The 14,661-nt window shown below is 61.6% G+C and overlaps 3 protein-coding genes across 6 annotated transcripts in view; all 3 read left to right on the forward strand.

The window, feature by feature from the left end:
- The first annotated feature begins 8 nt into the window (after positions 1-8).
- Positions 9-14,135, forward strand: LOC136994730 (C-type lectin domain family 2 member B-like). Of its 4 annotated transcripts, none has more exons than XM_067313827.1 (5): positions 9-926; positions 1,047-1,142; positions 1,339-1,520; positions 13,559-13,659; positions 13,814-14,135. In XM_067313827.1, the coding sequence occupies exons 1-5, from the start codon at positions 734-736 to the stop codon at positions 13,935-13,937; spliced, it is 696 nt and encodes a 231-aa protein (XP_067169928.1). In that variant the 5' UTR covers positions 9-733; the 3' UTR covers positions 13,938-14,135. The 4 variants fall into 4 exon arrangements, with proteins under 4 accessions (XP_067169928.1, XP_067169929.1, XP_067169925.1 ...); XM_067313828.1 differs by lacking the exons at positions 1,047-1,142; positions 1,339-1,520 and adding exons at positions 12,548-12,660; positions 13,064-13,245 and having other exon boundaries at positions 9-816; XM_067313824.1 differs by having other exon boundaries at positions 9-1,142.
- On the forward strand, positions 4,416-7,037 carry LOC136994679 (killer cell lectin-like receptor subfamily B member 1B allele C). Its single transcript, XM_067313608.1, has 7 exons — positions 4,416-4,501; positions 4,947-5,062; positions 5,404-5,499; positions 5,820-5,987; positions 6,080-6,234; positions 6,525-6,634; positions 6,738-7,037. The coding sequence occupies exons 1-7, from the start codon at positions 4,416-4,418 to the stop codon at positions 6,850-6,852; spliced, it is 846 nt and encodes a 281-aa protein (XP_067169709.1). The 3' UTR covers positions 6,853-7,037.
- The window catches only part of LOC106496593 (uncharacterized), a 66,450-nt gene continuing 61,739 nt past the window's right edge, over positions 9,951-14,661 (forward strand). The window contains exon 1 of the mRNA XM_067313635.1: positions 9,951-10,250. The gene's annotated coding sequence lies outside the window, so the exon portion shown is untranslated. The remainder of the gene's footprint in view (positions 10,251-14,661) is intronic.

Consider the following 14,661-nt stretch of genomic DNA (forward strand, 5'->3'; position numbering starts at 1 on the left):
CCGGTACCGCTGCGTGTCGGGTCGCTGCCGGTGGGCGCCGGGCTCGCGGAGGCGCATCCCGAGGCAGAGGCTTTCTAGGGAAGAAGGGAATCGGCCGGGTGGGGGCCAAACGGGGCCGTATGGGGCTCATTAAAAGGCAGCGGGTTGTTTGTCACTGTGGTACTGTGAGGCGGAGCGATCGCTCTCTGTGATTGGCTGTGTCGGCCGCCCCTCAGCGGCTGCGGGCAGTGATTGGGCGAGGCACGGCGGGGGGGGCGGTACCAGGCGCTGTGGGTGGCTCAGAATGCCGGGGGGGGGAGGGAGGGTGCGGTAGCGGTTGCGGCTGCTCTCGCCCCGCCTCCGGGCGGGTTTTGTTCCGTTATATTTCATTTCCTTCTCGTTTATTTGGGGTTTCCCGCGTGTCTGTTCCTCCCGAAGGCATCTTGCTCCCTTTGTTACCCTGCACCTGTGTCTTCTCTGCTGCCTCCTGTCAGAGCTCTTCTGTCTCTGTCCTGGCGTCCCGTCAAGCGTTTGCTCTTTCCCAGCACGTACTGGGCGATGGCATCGTAGTTTCGAGAGCTTCGTGGCCGGTGCCGAGAGCCAAGGAGGCTGGAGCGTGCGTGTGGCGGCAGCGCTGCGTCCCCCCTGGCTGGCAGCGATCCTTGAAGCGCGGATGGTGCCTGGCGGGACGGTGCCGGAGCTGCAGTGAGCGACGAGGTCGGAGCCTGCCATTGCCAAGGCTTTGCCAGCACCAATGAGTGCTTCATGGCCAGAACCTGTGGACCACGTGCTGTTAGCCCCTGAATCTGTGACTGGTGTGAGGCAAGAGGAGGACAGGTCCCGCTCCATTGAAGTCCAAGAGCAGCCCCTGGACGAAGCGGGCTCCCCCGGCAGAGTCGGGCGTGGGTCTGCTGTGTCGGCAGGCACGAAGAAGAGGGTGCTGATGGGTGAGTCGAAGGTGTGGGGCGCGGAGAGGGGCCGGTGTCCCTCTGGCAGTGTCCCCGCTGGCCTGCTGCCTGCTCTGGCACAGCGGCATCTCCGCTGTGAGCGGCTTTTTGTTCCTCCAGGCGACCTGCGCAGACCCCGTCGATGGCACCCCCCAGCGCTGGCTGTGAGCGCGGCCCTAAACGTCGTTCTGCTTGTTTGCATTGTTGCAGTGGCAGGTAAGGGAAGGGACGGCTGCGTGGTGTTGGCGCAGAGCTGTCCGTGTGCGTACATGGCTGTCCCTGTGCTGATGGCAGGGGAAAGAGAGGGGAGCAGGAAGCCCGGCTGTGGCTCAGGAGCAGGGCTGCAGGTGGGGGCGCCTGGGGGGCTGCGTCGTGGAGGGCGACGTCTCACCACCTTCCCGTCCCCCTGCAGCGAGCCGGCGTAGCGACCCCCAAACCACTGGTGCTGCCGTGCTGAGGTGCCGCGACGGCTGGATCGGCTACCGCGGGATCTGCTACTACGTCTCGCTGGAGGAGGCGAGCTGGGAGTCGAGCCAGCGCCACTGCTCCTCGCTGGGGGCCTCGCTGGCTGTGCTGAAGCGGGAGTGGGAAGTGGTGAGTGCGCGGGGCGCCGCGGGAGCGGCTGGATCGGGTACAGGGGGCCGCGCTGGGGCGGGCCGAGCCGCCAGGGCAGAGGGGTTGGCGGGGACGGAGCCGTGGTTGCTGCCCCCCAGCGAAGCGGGGCTGTGGCGAGGGAGGGGGAGCCTTAGCGCGGCTGGCATTTTCCTTTGGGAATGTTATGGGTGGGTCGGAATCCCCTTTTCTTGCTGGCAGAGCTGTTCTGTGGGTCCGGGCAGGTGGCAGTGCCCGGCAGGGCAGGGCAGCAAGTGCCGGGGGCTGGCGGAGCCCAGGGCCAGCAGCAGCTTGTGACCGTTTCCCCCTCTTTCCCCCGCAGCGTTTCCTCAGGGAGCTCAAAAACTCCACTGACTGCTGGTTGGGGCTGCGCAGGCAGGACGGGCGCCTGGTGTGGGTGGACGGCACCGTCTACAACGAAACGTGAGTCCTGGGGCACCGTGCCGTGAACTGGGGGGCCAGCGGCGACTCCGTGTGCCGCCTCTGCCCGGGGCTGTCGCTCGCCGCCGGCCCCGCTTCCCTCCCGGCGCTCGAGGGCATCGCGACCAACCTGGCGTCGCCTTTCCTTGCTCCGCAGGTTCCCGGTTCACGGCCAAGGAGCCTGCGCCTACATGAATGACGTCATCGCCAGTTCCAGCTGCTCCCAGCTCAGGCCTTATATCTGCAGCGTGGCGCTGGCTCCGCTCTGACCACGGTGGGAACGCCGCCTTCGGAGCAGGCAGGCTGCCCCGGCACAACTGCCCTCCGCTACCTCCCTTCATGTGCCTGCCGTGCCGGAGCTGGAGCAGCCCTTAGGGATCAGCACGGAAAGCCCATGAGGACGACGAGTAGCTTTGCACCCGTGGACGTGGGTGTCATGGACATTTTTGGATGCTGTAACACCGAGGGGCCCTGTAAAACAGGGAGGTCTCCAGGTGGCGAAACACTGACACGTTGGAAGCCTTAATGTTTTTCTGCTTGTGCTGCTAGGACTGAAACCTTTTGTTCTCACTCGCTCAGAGCAGGTGCTCTGTATGGGGCCACTCGGCCTCGGTGCTCTGTTCCCGTCTTCCACAACTCAATCACTACATGGAGGAAGCACCGTGCAGGCGTCCCCTTCTCGCTGCCTGGGAATCGCGGCCGTGGCGACACCGAAATGGGACCCGGGGCCTCCTTTTGTGACAGTATTATTTTTTCTGGAGCTGCTGGAGCGAACGGCGCTGTGGCTGCTCACGGCATTGGGAACCGAGGCGAGCGCGCTCCGGTCTTCTGGTGCTTCCGTGGCCTCCTGCAGCCGCCAGCCGACCGCGGGGAGCAGGAGAGCACGGGTGCCGTTCTATGCTATACACTAAATGTAGCTTCATATTCCATATTTATAAATTCATAAATAAACAGTTAATATTTTTCCTGGCATTTTGTTTGGAGTTGCTGAATCCAGTCGCCTAACGGAAGCGAGCCGCCGGCAGAGAGTTTCTTTAAAACATGCGTTTGCCCTTTCTCTTCCGCAACTAATTCCAGATAACAGCGTGTTAGCGCAAGTAGCGTAAATCTGTGCAAACAGCTTGAAAATAAATTAACGATATTCACCTAAATAGTGCAGATTTAGCGCAACCGCCGCTCGGAGCGGGAGGTAAGTGCCAGCGGCAGCTCCAACCGCACTCTGCTCCAGGCGCGCATTGCACAGCCGCTTTGGGGGTTTTATTCCGGGGCAATGCCGAAGGGGAGTTGGGATTTGCCCTGTGAGCGGCTCCGGATCTTTCCTCCCATCCGAGCCGGCTTCCTCCTCCTCCTCCTCCTCCTCTGCTCGGCAAATCGGGCTTCGCTCTCTTTCCCCCCCCTCGCGCCCAAACCGAGCCTGTTTTCTCCACTGACAGTTTGCTTTTAATTCCTCCTTTTTTCCCTTTTCTTTACCCTAGTGCTTCCGTCGCTTCCTCTCCGCTTCGGCAACGCCGCTGGGCCCCGTTATCCCTCCTCTCCGCCGTCCGTCCCTTCGCTGGGAGCCGCCTCCTAGGTCAGTGCCGGCAGGAGCTGAGGACGGGGATGGTGTGGGAGGAAGGCGGAGGGGGGACGCAAGCGCGGGAATCCCCGAGGTGCCCCGATCCCCGCTGCGAGCTGCCCGAAAGCCGCTTGGTTTTTTGTTTTTTCCCGGGCGGCGCAGGGTCCCCCGGCGTTGGAGCGCGGCAAATCCCTCGTTTTCCTCGCCGGATGTGGCGGCCGTCGGAGGTCGCCCTTTTCCCTGCAGTTTTGTTCTGCTTTAACACCGTTAACCGCAGCCGGCTCGAGCGTCTCTCTTTTTTTTTTCCTTTTCCTCCTCGTGGTGACAGGCAAATTCACCGTTCAGGCCCCGTTTGCGACGCGACGAGGCGGAGGGGGGGGCGCGAAGGTCCCTGCCGAAGCCCCGCTGCCACCTCGGGCATCACACGGATCCCCCGGGCCATGATCGCGTCCCATGGATCCTGCTTCGTTCGCTCCGAAACTCCTGTTCCCAAAGAGTTTTAATCCCGGAGAGAATCCGCTCGGCTCTTTGGTAGCCGCGTGCTTCAAACCCGAGCTCAGAACAGCGCGAAACAACCAAAAAAAAAATCTCAATTTATTTTTTTTGGTCTTAATGGAGCGAAAGCCGCACGACGCCTCCCGGTTCCAGGCCGGCCGGCGCCTTGGGCGCGTTCCGGTGCGATTCCCTCCCCGTGCGGCGGTTGCCGGCGGGCTCCTGCCTCTCCGCCGAGGGCCCCGTAGGCGGGAGAGGAGGCGCGAAGCTGCGCCGCGGGAGCGCGACGCTCGCAGGAACCGGACGTCCGGGGCAGCGGCTGCTCGAGTCGCCGCCCGGGTGAGCGAACGAGCGAGCGAGCGAGCGGCCGGCTGCTCTCGAGAGCCGGAGGCTGCCGCTCCTCTCCCTCCATGGCGGGGCAAATCGTTTACGCCGACCTGAACATCGTTCCCAAGGAATCCCGCGGGAAACGGCGTTCGCTCCCGCAGCCCGGCGGGTAAGCGGATCGTCTCCTTTTTTTTCCCCCCCTCCCCGAGTTTTCCACGTGGGATTTTGATTTTTGCCACCCCTCTGCGGCTGATTTTCCAACCTTCCCACCTGGGTGGCTCAGACGTCGCGGGTGGCGTCGGCAGCCGGAGCGAACGTGTTCCCCGAAGCCGGAGCTGCCGCGTTTTCAGGGCCTGGCCGGCTCTTAAACCCGGCGTGCAGCGGCAGGATCCGTTCTCGCTCCCGCCTGGAAAAGGTCGACGGGTTGCAGGCTCCTTCCGCTCATTCCCAATTTCCACCCAAAGCACTTCCCTTTGCGTGCCGAGAAAGGGCCAAGAGGGAAAGCCGCGTTCCGCTGGCGCTAACGCGGAATTAATCGATTCTTTTTTTTTTTTTTGTTCTTCTCGCTGCCGACGGTCTATTTTTGTCCGCCTGTCTTTGCGGCTGTACCTCAGGCTGACGCCGCACCTTAGCCCACCCCTTCCTGTGCCGTCGAGCCCCCGCGCGCTTGAAGAGAGCCGGCGCTCGGCCCCGGCGCAGGACGTGTTCGCCGAGCTGCGGCCGGGCGACCGCGAGCGCCCGAGCGGCCCGCCGGCGCCGCCTCCTCCTCCTGCCGCCTCCTCCTCCCGCCTCGGGCTTTTGCCGTTGCTCTCTTTGCCCCTCTCATCCCGCCTCCGTCGCCGATTCCCTCTGGCCTCGCTTCCCGCTCTGCAGCTGGCGGACGAGGAGCGACGCGGCGGCGGCCTCGGGACGCTCGGTGACGGGGGCACCCGCTTCCCCGGGGCGTCGGGGGCTGACGTCCGCCTCCGAGCCGCAGCGAGCGCGTGTCCGGAGCGGCCTTTCCGGAGCAAATAAGAAACGCCGCGGGATGGGAGCCGCGTTTCATCCCGACGGCTTTTCCTCCCCCCGCAGCGTCGGCCTGTCCCCGGTGGCACCGGACGGCTCTGTGGCTCGGCTGGAGCAGCAGCCTCGTCCTCGGCGCCGCCGTGCTGGTGCTGGGCTCCTGGGGTGAGTCGCTCTCGCCGGCTTTCCCTGCCGGCACCGGGTTCGGAAGCGGGATCCCGCCGGCTTTTCGCGGAACGGGGGCAACAGCAAGGCAAAACTGCTGGAAAGCTTGGATTTTTTTGGAGGGAACGAGACACAGGGGCCTGCGTTGCTCGCTGGCACGTTTTTTTTCCATGGAAGAAGCTGCCGGTCCAGTTCGGCGCCTCCGTATCCCGCGTGCTGTCGCCCCCGGGGGGGCCGAGGGGCCGCATCCTGGTGCCGGGGGCGACCTCGGAGGTGTCGCCGCTGCCCCCCTTCTCCTCTGCTCCGTCTTTCCCTTGCAGTTCACTACCTGCGGTTGGAGAAGCCGGGAAATGTCACAGATGGATGCGGGGATGTGACGCCAGCGGATTACAGGGATGTGACGCCGGCGGATTGTGGGGATGCCGTGGCCCGTGACCGCCAGCACCTCCGGGAGTCCCTGTGCCCCCCGCAGGAGCAGGATCCAGCAGGTAACTCCCTGCCACCACGGGATCCCCCCCAAAACGGCATTCCCGACTCCGGCTAACACGCCCTTGCCGTTGTTCCGTCCCTGTGTCCACAGAGGACGACAGATGCCGGCTCTGCCCACCGGGCTGGACGCGGCGCGGGCGCAAGTGCTACTGGGTGGCCGACGGGGCCCAGTCCTGGGACAAGAGCCGGGAGAACTGCACTTCCCGGGACGCCGAGCTGCTGATGCCGGAGGACTGCGATGAGCTGGTAAACGGGGAGGGGGATGCGGTTGGGAACGTTGGGATGGACCCCCCCCTGAGATCCAGGGCTGCATCCGAGGGGCTGGAGATGCCCGGGAAGCTGGAATTGGCGCCCGCCTGTGTGGCCAAACCCCCCTGGACGCCTTGGCCAGCGTCGGAGCGCAGGGAATGCTGGGGGGGCTCGGTCCTGGGGAACGAGGGTCCATCCAGGAGCGGGATGCAGCCAGGCTCATCCGGGATGGAAGCGGTTGAGGACACGGGCTGGGATGGCTCCCAGCTGCCCTGTCCCTGCTGCAGGAGTTCGTAAAGGACATCGCAAAGAAACCCTCTAAATACTTCTGGATCGACATCTCCGGCCTGGATCGGAGCCGGATCCTGCTCAGCGGCTCCTGCCTGGATCAGAGCAGGTGAGTGCGTCACCCCGGAGCGGCCCCCAGGGATGGGTGTCGGGGTGCCATCACCTGCGGGGGATCCCGGCGCCACCACGCGGATCCTCTTCCGCTCCCGCAGGCTCCCGCCGGGCTCCAGCAAAGGCTGCAGGTCGCTGAAGGGCAACCGGATCGTGGCCGAGGACTGCGGCTCCGCGATCTCCTGGATCTGCCAGAAAACCGCCATCACCATCTGAGCCAGTCGGAAGCGGGCGCCGGAAAGGCCGGGATCTCAGTGGGAAAGGCCAGGATCTTGGGGAGATCCAACCCGTTCAGAGCGCCCCGGCCCTGCTCACATCCCCTCCACCTCCGTCTTCCACCCGAGCCATCGCTGTCCTTGGCTCACGCACGGCATGGATAACAACGGAGGTGTAAATAAAAGGAAAAGGGAGAATTAAAAGTGGAAAACGAGCCCGGTTTGGGGGCGAGGGAGGGCGAGCGACGGCCGTTGTAAATAGAAACAGGGAAGGGGGGAAAAAAATCACGGGACTGTGGAGGGACGGGAGCAGCAAAGAGGCCCCAGGAACTTCATTCCAGTGCCGTGATCCATCCACAGACAGAGCAGGGCTCCGTGGTGAGGCTGGCGGAGGGGTGAAATCCAGGTGGGAGGAGAAGGGAGCGAAAGGAACCCCCCCCCCCCACGCTGGGGCTCTGCGGAGGCGGAAGCTCAGCGGTGATAAATCGCGTCACGTCGGTTTTCCGGCGCTATAAAGCGAGGAAAAAAACACCGTTCTGCATCCAGGAGCTTTTTCTCCCCAGTGCCGAGGCCTCTTCGGAGCCGCTTTGCCAGCGTTTTCGGCAGTGCCGATCGCAGTGCAGGAAGAAGCTCCCGGAGGAGCAGCTCCGGCTCCGTCCAAGGATGCGCCGGTGGGAAAAAAAGCCGGGAAACATCCAAAACGTGACGTGGCAGGGGAGGAAGAAGGGCGTAAAGAGCGTTGGGAGAGCGGCTCTGGGGCAGATGTCTGAGTTTTGATGGGCGATTTCGGGATGAAGGTGCCGTGGGGCAGCAGCCGCTCGCAGGATGGAGCAGATCCCCGCGTCTTTCCTCTTTTTCCCCCTGATATTCCCGGCTATTCCTCCTGCGGAAGGTCAGGCATTTTGTGGGGGGAACTGCTGGCAGAAGAGCCCCGAAAGGAGAAGATTCCTCCCAAATCTCCCCTCGATGCAAATCCTCCCCCGAAAGGGAAATCGTTTCATGCGAGTTGTTCTCCACGAGGTGGAGACGCAACCTAAGAGACGCCCGGGCGGCCGTTTCCGCCGGCCGGGTCGATCCGCTGAACTTCGGGCGAGGAACTTCCGTATCGGAGCCGATGAGGAGGAAAAAAAACCTCACCGCCGCTTGCTTTAATGTCCCGATAACGAGGGAGAACTTTGCAATTATGAGTAATTCCCGCTTGGTGTCTAGGGTGGAAGATGATCGTCCAACTGCTGGTCAAAAACGACGACCTGGTGGGTTTTACAGCACCTGCTACGTGGTTTTTCTCCATCCTCCGGCTCTTCTGCGTCCGGGATCGTCCTTGGGAGGAGGCCGGATGAGCTGGTAGCTCCAACCCCGAGCAGGAACCATCCGGGGTCTCGTTGACGTCGTCACCACGCCGATAAAGGTGCCGATGGAGAGACGACAGGTATCGTGTCCGGCGGGTGGCATCCGGGCGCCGCGCTCGTCCCGTCTCGCCCTCTTCTTGCCCTAAAAACGGGGTCGACTGGCGCCGCCGTGCGTGAGCAGCCCACGTTGTCCTCGTCTTCGCCGTCCACCGCCTCGACGTCCTCTCTCCTGCCTAAATGTCCTCCAAACCGTGCCGATTAGCCCCATCCCGCTTCCGCTCCTGGGGATGGGAGGAGAAGGTGCAACCCAGGGCGGGTAGTTTGGGGTGTAAACTCAGTGGTTTGGCTTTGCGGGAGGAAAAACTAACCGTTTTTTTTGGCTCCGGACCCTGTTTTCACCACCCTGAGAAGCAGCACGTGGGCGGAGAGCATCCGGATTGCGCCGCCAGCACGCCGTCCCTCGGCAAATCCCGCGAGCCGCGGAAGAGGGAACGGCTCTGGCGGACGCACGAAGCAGCAGGTGTTTCACTAGTTCGGGAAGCGCCAGCATGTTTCCACTGTCGGGATTGGATCCCGGGGACGGGATCTAAGAGCAGGACCCGTCCCTTTCCTCGGATATTAAGCTCTCTCCAGTGCAACGCACCCGGACAGCGAGTCGTCGGCCTCCCGCAGACCCCGGAGGAGCCCGGCGTTGATGGCGGAGGCTTCTTCCCCCTCGATTTTGGGTTCACTGAGCATTATTGCTACGTGTTTCGAGCCCGTATTTGCTAATCGGTTGTGCTTTTTCCTCTTTTTTTACTGATTCGGCAGGTTTTTGCTCCTTTTTATTTTATTTTATTTGAAAACAAGGCGAAGAGGTTAAAGGGGAAGAGGGGAGAAGGTCGTCCTCATCTCCGTCCTGCTCCTAGTCAGGAGCAAGGAGAAGCGGGATCGAATTTTCTTCGCGCTTTCGCCGCAGGTTTCCCGTCGGATTGACCGCGGGATGAAGCGTCTCCAGGCGCAGCCCCGGGGCTGCCGGCAGCGGTGTCTTCCCGGCGTGATCCACATCCGGATGGCTTCCTCCTGGCAAACCCGTCTGAGCTCCATGTGGCAGGTTTCCGAGTCGATCCCTCCGGCTCTCGCCACCCCGCAGCTTTCCAGGTCCGTGTTGCCCAGGATTTTTGAGCCTGCGAGAGGGATGGGAGGGAGAAACCAGCCCCCCTAAAATTGCCAAATCCCCCCCAAAACATCCTGTTTGCCGGAGGGGAGACTTCAGGTGGGGACGAGCATCCAAGCGTCCTGAGCGGGGTTGTTTCCCTCCCTCAAATACCCGGAAAAACCCCAGCGGACACCGGGAGGAGGCTCAAAAGCGGCAAGCGCCGGCCGCGACGTCACCCGGCGTTAGGGGAAACCGTCCAACCCCGTGTCCCCAGCGGGGCTCTGGGTTTCCGCTCGATCCAAAAGCCACGAAATGATTCTTTACACGATGATTTTATTAGTGTTACGGCTCGAGCTCGGTGCCTCCTCGGTCTCCCGAACTCCTCTCGCCTCCGGCGTCGCAAAGCCAAGCCGGGTTTTTCTCCCAGCGCCGCGAGAAAATGTCATAAAGTTCACATGCAAAATAGGGGAGAAAAAATAGGAAAATACCTTCCTAGCAGCTCCGAAACCGTCAGAGGGGGCCCGAAATGAGCCGCTGAAGCTCTGAGCTTTCAAAATCCTCCCTCCGCCGTGGAGCTATTTAGTCAGCCAAAAAAAAAAAACCCCTTTTCTTTCTTTTTTTCCACGCTTTTGGCTCACGTTGGGTCTCCGACAGCTGGAAAATTTGGAGTTCGGCGCCCCCGATCCGCGAGTGAGGAGCACCGGGCGCTTGCAGCCGCCTTTCCCCCTCGCTCGGGGGTCTCTGGGCAGCCGGCGGGCTCGTTTTCGAGGGCTTAAAGCCGCCAAAAAGCTGTTTTTCAGGGGCGTGGGCGTGATAGGAACTTGCCTATCAGTTAGGCAAACCGAAAGCAGCTGAATTACGAGCGCGCAACTGGGAAGTCGTTAGCGTCCGGCTGCTCCCCGAAGGCAGAAGGTAAGTGCGAAGGGGGAGAAAAAGCAGGGTCTTAACATCAAAAAAATATATATATAATCGGCACCGGCCGGGTCGCTGCTGGTCCAGGCGGAGCCTTTTCCCTGGGGTGCTCAGGGATGGGTTTGGGAGCAAACGGGGGGTTTTGCCTCCCCTTTTCCCCCCTCTTCCCACGTCTAAATACTGAGTTTGCCTCATTAAATTAAGCAAAGCTTAAGTGCCCGGTCGGAGGCACCTCTGTGTGGTGGGGGGATGCCCCAAAAACGCGTTTCCCGGACTGCGCATTGGAAGCAGTTTGCCCCGAATCCGGGACGCGCCGTCTCTTGCCTCTCGCTGCGTTTCTCAGCCGTGTTTTTCTGGGGAGAGGGATAAAGCCTGAATATGGGCTTTTTCTGCTGATCTCTTGTGTCGGGGTTGTGAAAAACAGGAGGTGGGGGGGGGCACCCTCATCCCGACTCTCTTTTTTCCTTGTTTCCAGCCTCAATTCCTCTTTATTGTGTTTTATTGCATTGCATTTGCAACCGGTGCGAGACCCTGCTCCCCCTTCTCGTTTGCGCAGCAGGAACCCAAAATCAGCCCTAAAACTACATCCAAGCACAAGCTAGAACCGTCCCTGAACGCTCATAGTTTTGTTGTTTTCTTTCCCAAATACCCTGCAAATTCCCCACGCGGGGAAGAAACAGAAAAGCAGAACTAGCTGGGCAGCAGCCTGCTTTATTCCCGAACAAAAAAAATCCCCAACTTGGGTTATCGACTGGTTTCATTTCTCGCCAGGGTTCAGACTTTACACCCGCGGCAGGAATTTATTGCTGTAACGAGTCCCGGAGCCGAATCCGAGCGATTCCCGCCGGGCAGCTCCGCGGATTTTGCTGCTTTATTTCTGCCGAAGCGCGGGGGAGCCGCTCGCCCGGGGCAGAGGCGCTTGGAGCCGTTTGCTGTTTTTTGGCAGAAAGGGTTGTTTTTCGCCCCCCTCTTCGCGAGGGCAGGTTGGGTTGCAAAAAAAAAAACCCGCCGCTTTTATCTTTCGCAAACACGCAGCCGTGCAGGAAACGGAGGCAAATTCGTGTTTGCTCAGAGCGGCAGCTGGGTTCCTGCTTTCCCTCCTCCCCCTGTTGTTGTTCTTTAAATTTGGCTTCCTGCTCGGTTTCGGGCCGGTCGCCTCCCCCCACGCGCGTGGCGGGAATTGAAGACTTTTGCAAGAGTGTCGCTTAAACAAAAAAAAAAGGAAAAAAAAAAAAAGGTGATTCCTCCTGCTCCCGAGTCGCTTGCAGGCTTTGCGGCTGAAAAAGAGCTTGGGAGGGCGGAAAAAAAAAACAAAAAAACCCCTTGAACAAGCCCCAAAACAGAGCAACCCCCCCCCCCCCCGGATACGCTCCCTGGTCCCATCCGCCCTAGGAGCATGCAAAGGGTTTTCGTGTCGTGGCCAGAAAAAGGACCAAAACGTTTCTTTTTCTCCCCGATACTGGCTCGCAAGCCGTGAACTCCGCTTCAGGAGTTTCTGCTCGTCAGCCGGGTTGAAGAAACAGCCCTCTGTGCCAGGGCAGAGGGGCTGGCGGGGACGGAGCTGTGGTCGCTGCCCCCCGAGGGAAGCGGGGCCCCCCCGAGGGAAGCGTCTCTTGCCTTCCTCCCGAAGGCATCTTGCTCCCTCTGTTGCCCTGCGCCTGTGTCTTCTCCGCCGCCTCCTGTCAGAGCTCTTCTGCCTCCCTCCCGCCGTCCTGTCAAGCGTTTGCTCTTTCCCGGCACGCGCTGGGTGAGCGATGGGTTTTTCTTTCCCTTCGCCGCCCCGCAGGCCTGGGGCGCCCTTCTTCCAAGATCGGCCTGACACGAGGGTCGCGGTGGTGGGGTGGGGCCCTCTCCGGGCGCTGGGGTGGCCCTGTGGGGCAGAGCTGGGAGCGGGCCTGGAGCGGCTGAGCGCCCGGTGGTGGGGAGGGAGCCGGGCACGTCCAGGAGGTGCCGGGCTGGGGGGCGAGGGCTGATCTCTGTCCTTGCTGACCCTGTGCTTTTGTCCCCAGGGGCCGATCGCGGCATAGTAGCGAGAGCTTTGTGGCCGGTGCCGAGAGCCAAGGAGGCTGGAGCGTGCGTGTGGCGGCAGCGCTGCGTCCCCCCTGGCTGGCAGCAGTCCTTGAAGCGCGGACGGTGCCTGGCGGGACGGTGCTGGAGCTGCAGTGAGCGATGAGGTCGGAGCCTGCCATTGCGACGGCTTTGCCAGCACTAATGGGCGTTCCAGTGCCAGAACCTGTGGACCACGTGCTATTAGTTCCTGAATCTGTGACTGGTGTGAGGCAACAGAAGAAGAACAGGTCCTGCTTCACTGAAGAAGTCCAAGAGCAGCCCCTGGACGAACCGGGCTCCCCCGGCAGAGTCGGGCGTGGGTCTGCTGTGTCGGCAGGCACGAAGAAGAGGGTGCTGATGGGTGAGTCCAAGGTGTGGGTCGCGGAGAGGGGCCGGTGTCCCTCTGGCAGTGTCCCCGCTGGCCTGCTGCCTGCTCTGGGACAGCCGCATCTCCGCTGTGAGCGGCTTTTTGTTCCTCCAGGCGACCTGTGCAAACCCCGTCGATGGCACCTCCCAGCGCTGGCTGTGAGCTTGCCAATAACTGTCATTCTGCTCATTTGCGTTTATACACTGGCAGGTAAGGGAAGGGACGGCTGCGTGGTGTTGGCGCGGAGCTGTCCATGCGCGTGTGTGTCTGTCCCTGTTCTTTTGCCAGGGGTCTCCAGGGGAAGGAGAGGAGAGCAGGAAGCCTGGCTGTGGGTGGGGGCAGCTGGGTGGCTGCGTCTTGGAGGGTGACATCTCACCACCTTCCCGTCCCCCTGCAGTGATCTGGCGCAACCGCCCCCAAACCACTGGTGCTGCCGTGCTGAGCTGCCGCGACGGCTGGATCGGCTACCGCGGGATCTGCTACTACATCTCGCGGGAGGAGGCGAGCTGGGAGTCGAGCCAGCGCCACTGCTCCTTGCTGGGGGCCTCGCTGGCTGTGCTGAAGCGGGAGTGGGAAGTGGTGAGTGCGCGGGGCGCCGCGGGAGCGGCTGGATCGGGTACGGGGGGCCGCGCTGGGGCGGGCCGAGCCGCCAGGGCAGAGGGGCTGGTGGGGACAGAGCCGTGGTCGCTGCCCCTTGAGTGAAGTGGGGCTGCGGCGAGGGAGGGGGAGCCTTATTGTGGCTGGGGTTTTCCTTTGGGAATGTTGTGGGTGGGTCGGAATCCCCTTTGCTTGTCGCCGGAGCCGTTCTGTGGAGCAGGGCAGCGATTGCCAGGGGTGGGCAGAGCTAGGGGCCAGCAGCAGCTTGTGACCCTTTCCCCTCTTTCCCCCGCAGCCTTTCCTCATGCGGCTCAAAGGCTCTGCCAACCACTGGTTGGGGCTGCGCAGGCAGGACGGGCGCCTGGTGTGGGTGGACGACACCGTCTACAAGGAAACGTGAGCCCCGGGGCACCATGCTGTGAACTGGGGGGCTGGCGGTGACCCCATGTGCTGCCCCCGCCTGGGGCTGTCGCTCGCCGCCGGCCCCGCTTCCCTCCCGGCGCTCGAGGGCATCGCGACTCACCTGGCGTCGCCTTTCCTTGCTCTGCAGGTTCCCGGTTCACGGCCAAGGAGCCTGCGCCTACATGAGTGATGCCGGCATCGCCAGTTCCAGCTGCTCCCAGCTCAGGCCTTATATCTGCAGCGTGGCGCTGGCTCCGATCGGCCTGCTCTGACCACGGTGGGAACGCCGCCTTCGGAGCAGGCGGGACTGCCCCCTACTACCGCATTTCACTTGCGCAATGTGCCCCATCCTGGAGCTGGAGCAGCCCTTACAGTTCGATGTGGAAAGCCCATGAGGCTGACAAGTAGCTTTGCACCTGTGGACGGGGGTGTCATGGATGGTTTTTGGCCTTGTAAAACACCCAGTGGCCCTGTAAAACAGGGAGGGCTCCAGCTGGCAAAATACTTCCAAGTTGGAATAATTAATAATTATATTTTTGTATTTCTGCTGCTTAGATTGAAAGCTTTTCACCTAAGTCGATGTGGAAAGCTCATGAGGCTGACAAGTAGCTTTGCACCTGTGGACAGGGGTGTCATGGATGTTTTTTGGCCTTGTAAAACAGCCAGGTGCCCTGTAAAACAGGGAGGACCCCAGCTGGTGAAATCCTTCCAAATTGGAAGAATTAATAATTATATTTTTGTATTTCTGCTGCTTAGATTGAAAGCTTTTCACCTAAGTCTCTGTAGCCAGCCGCTCTGTATCGTGTTAGAGAATATTGGACTGAAGCTGGCCAGAGCTGATCGCTCGGCGTAACTTGCTTAGCGTTAGTAGCTAAATTTGCTGAAGCCTTAGGCCGCAAGCCGTGAACTTTCTCTTAGATATTACCTGGTTAAGTGAAAGAGGGCCCCGGAGCTGCTTCAAGCCGGGAAGATGAAGAAGTTCCAACCGAGAGCAGA

Source organism: Apteryx mantelli, chromosome 32 (assembly GCF_036417845.1).
Source record: "Apteryx mantelli isolate bAptMan1 chromosome 32, bAptMan1.hap1, whole genome shotgun sequence".
NCBI lineage: Eukaryota > Metazoa > Chordata > Aves > Apterygiformes > Apterygidae > Apteryx > Apteryx mantelli.

Bases quoted from the DNA above. Each gene is read 5' to 3' on its own strand.
- LOC136994730 (XM_067313824.1), top strand. From the start codon at position 734: ATGAGTGCTTCATGGCCAGAACCTGTGGACCACGTGCTGTTAGCCCCT. The intron at 1,143-1,338 runs GTAAGGGAAGGG...GTCCCCCTGCAG, and splicing joins TTGCATTGTTGCAGTGGCAG to CGAGCCGGCGTAGCGACCCC. The intron at 13,660-13,813 runs GTGAGCCCCGGG...CTTGCTCTGCAG, and splicing joins GACACCGTCTACAAGGAAAC to GTTCCCGGTTCACGGCCAAG.
- LOC136994679 (XM_067313608.1), top strand. From the start codon at position 4,416: ATGGCGGGGCAAATCGTTTACGCCGACCTGAACATCGTTCCCAAGGAA. The intron at 6,235-6,524 runs GTAAACGGGGAG...TCCCTGCTGCAG, and splicing joins CGGAGGACTGCGATGAGCTG to GAGTTCGTAAAGGACATCGC. The intron at 6,635-6,737 runs GTGAGTGCGTCA...CCGCTCCCGCAG, and splicing joins TCCTGCCTGGATCAGAGCAG to GCTCCCGCCGGGCTCCAGCA.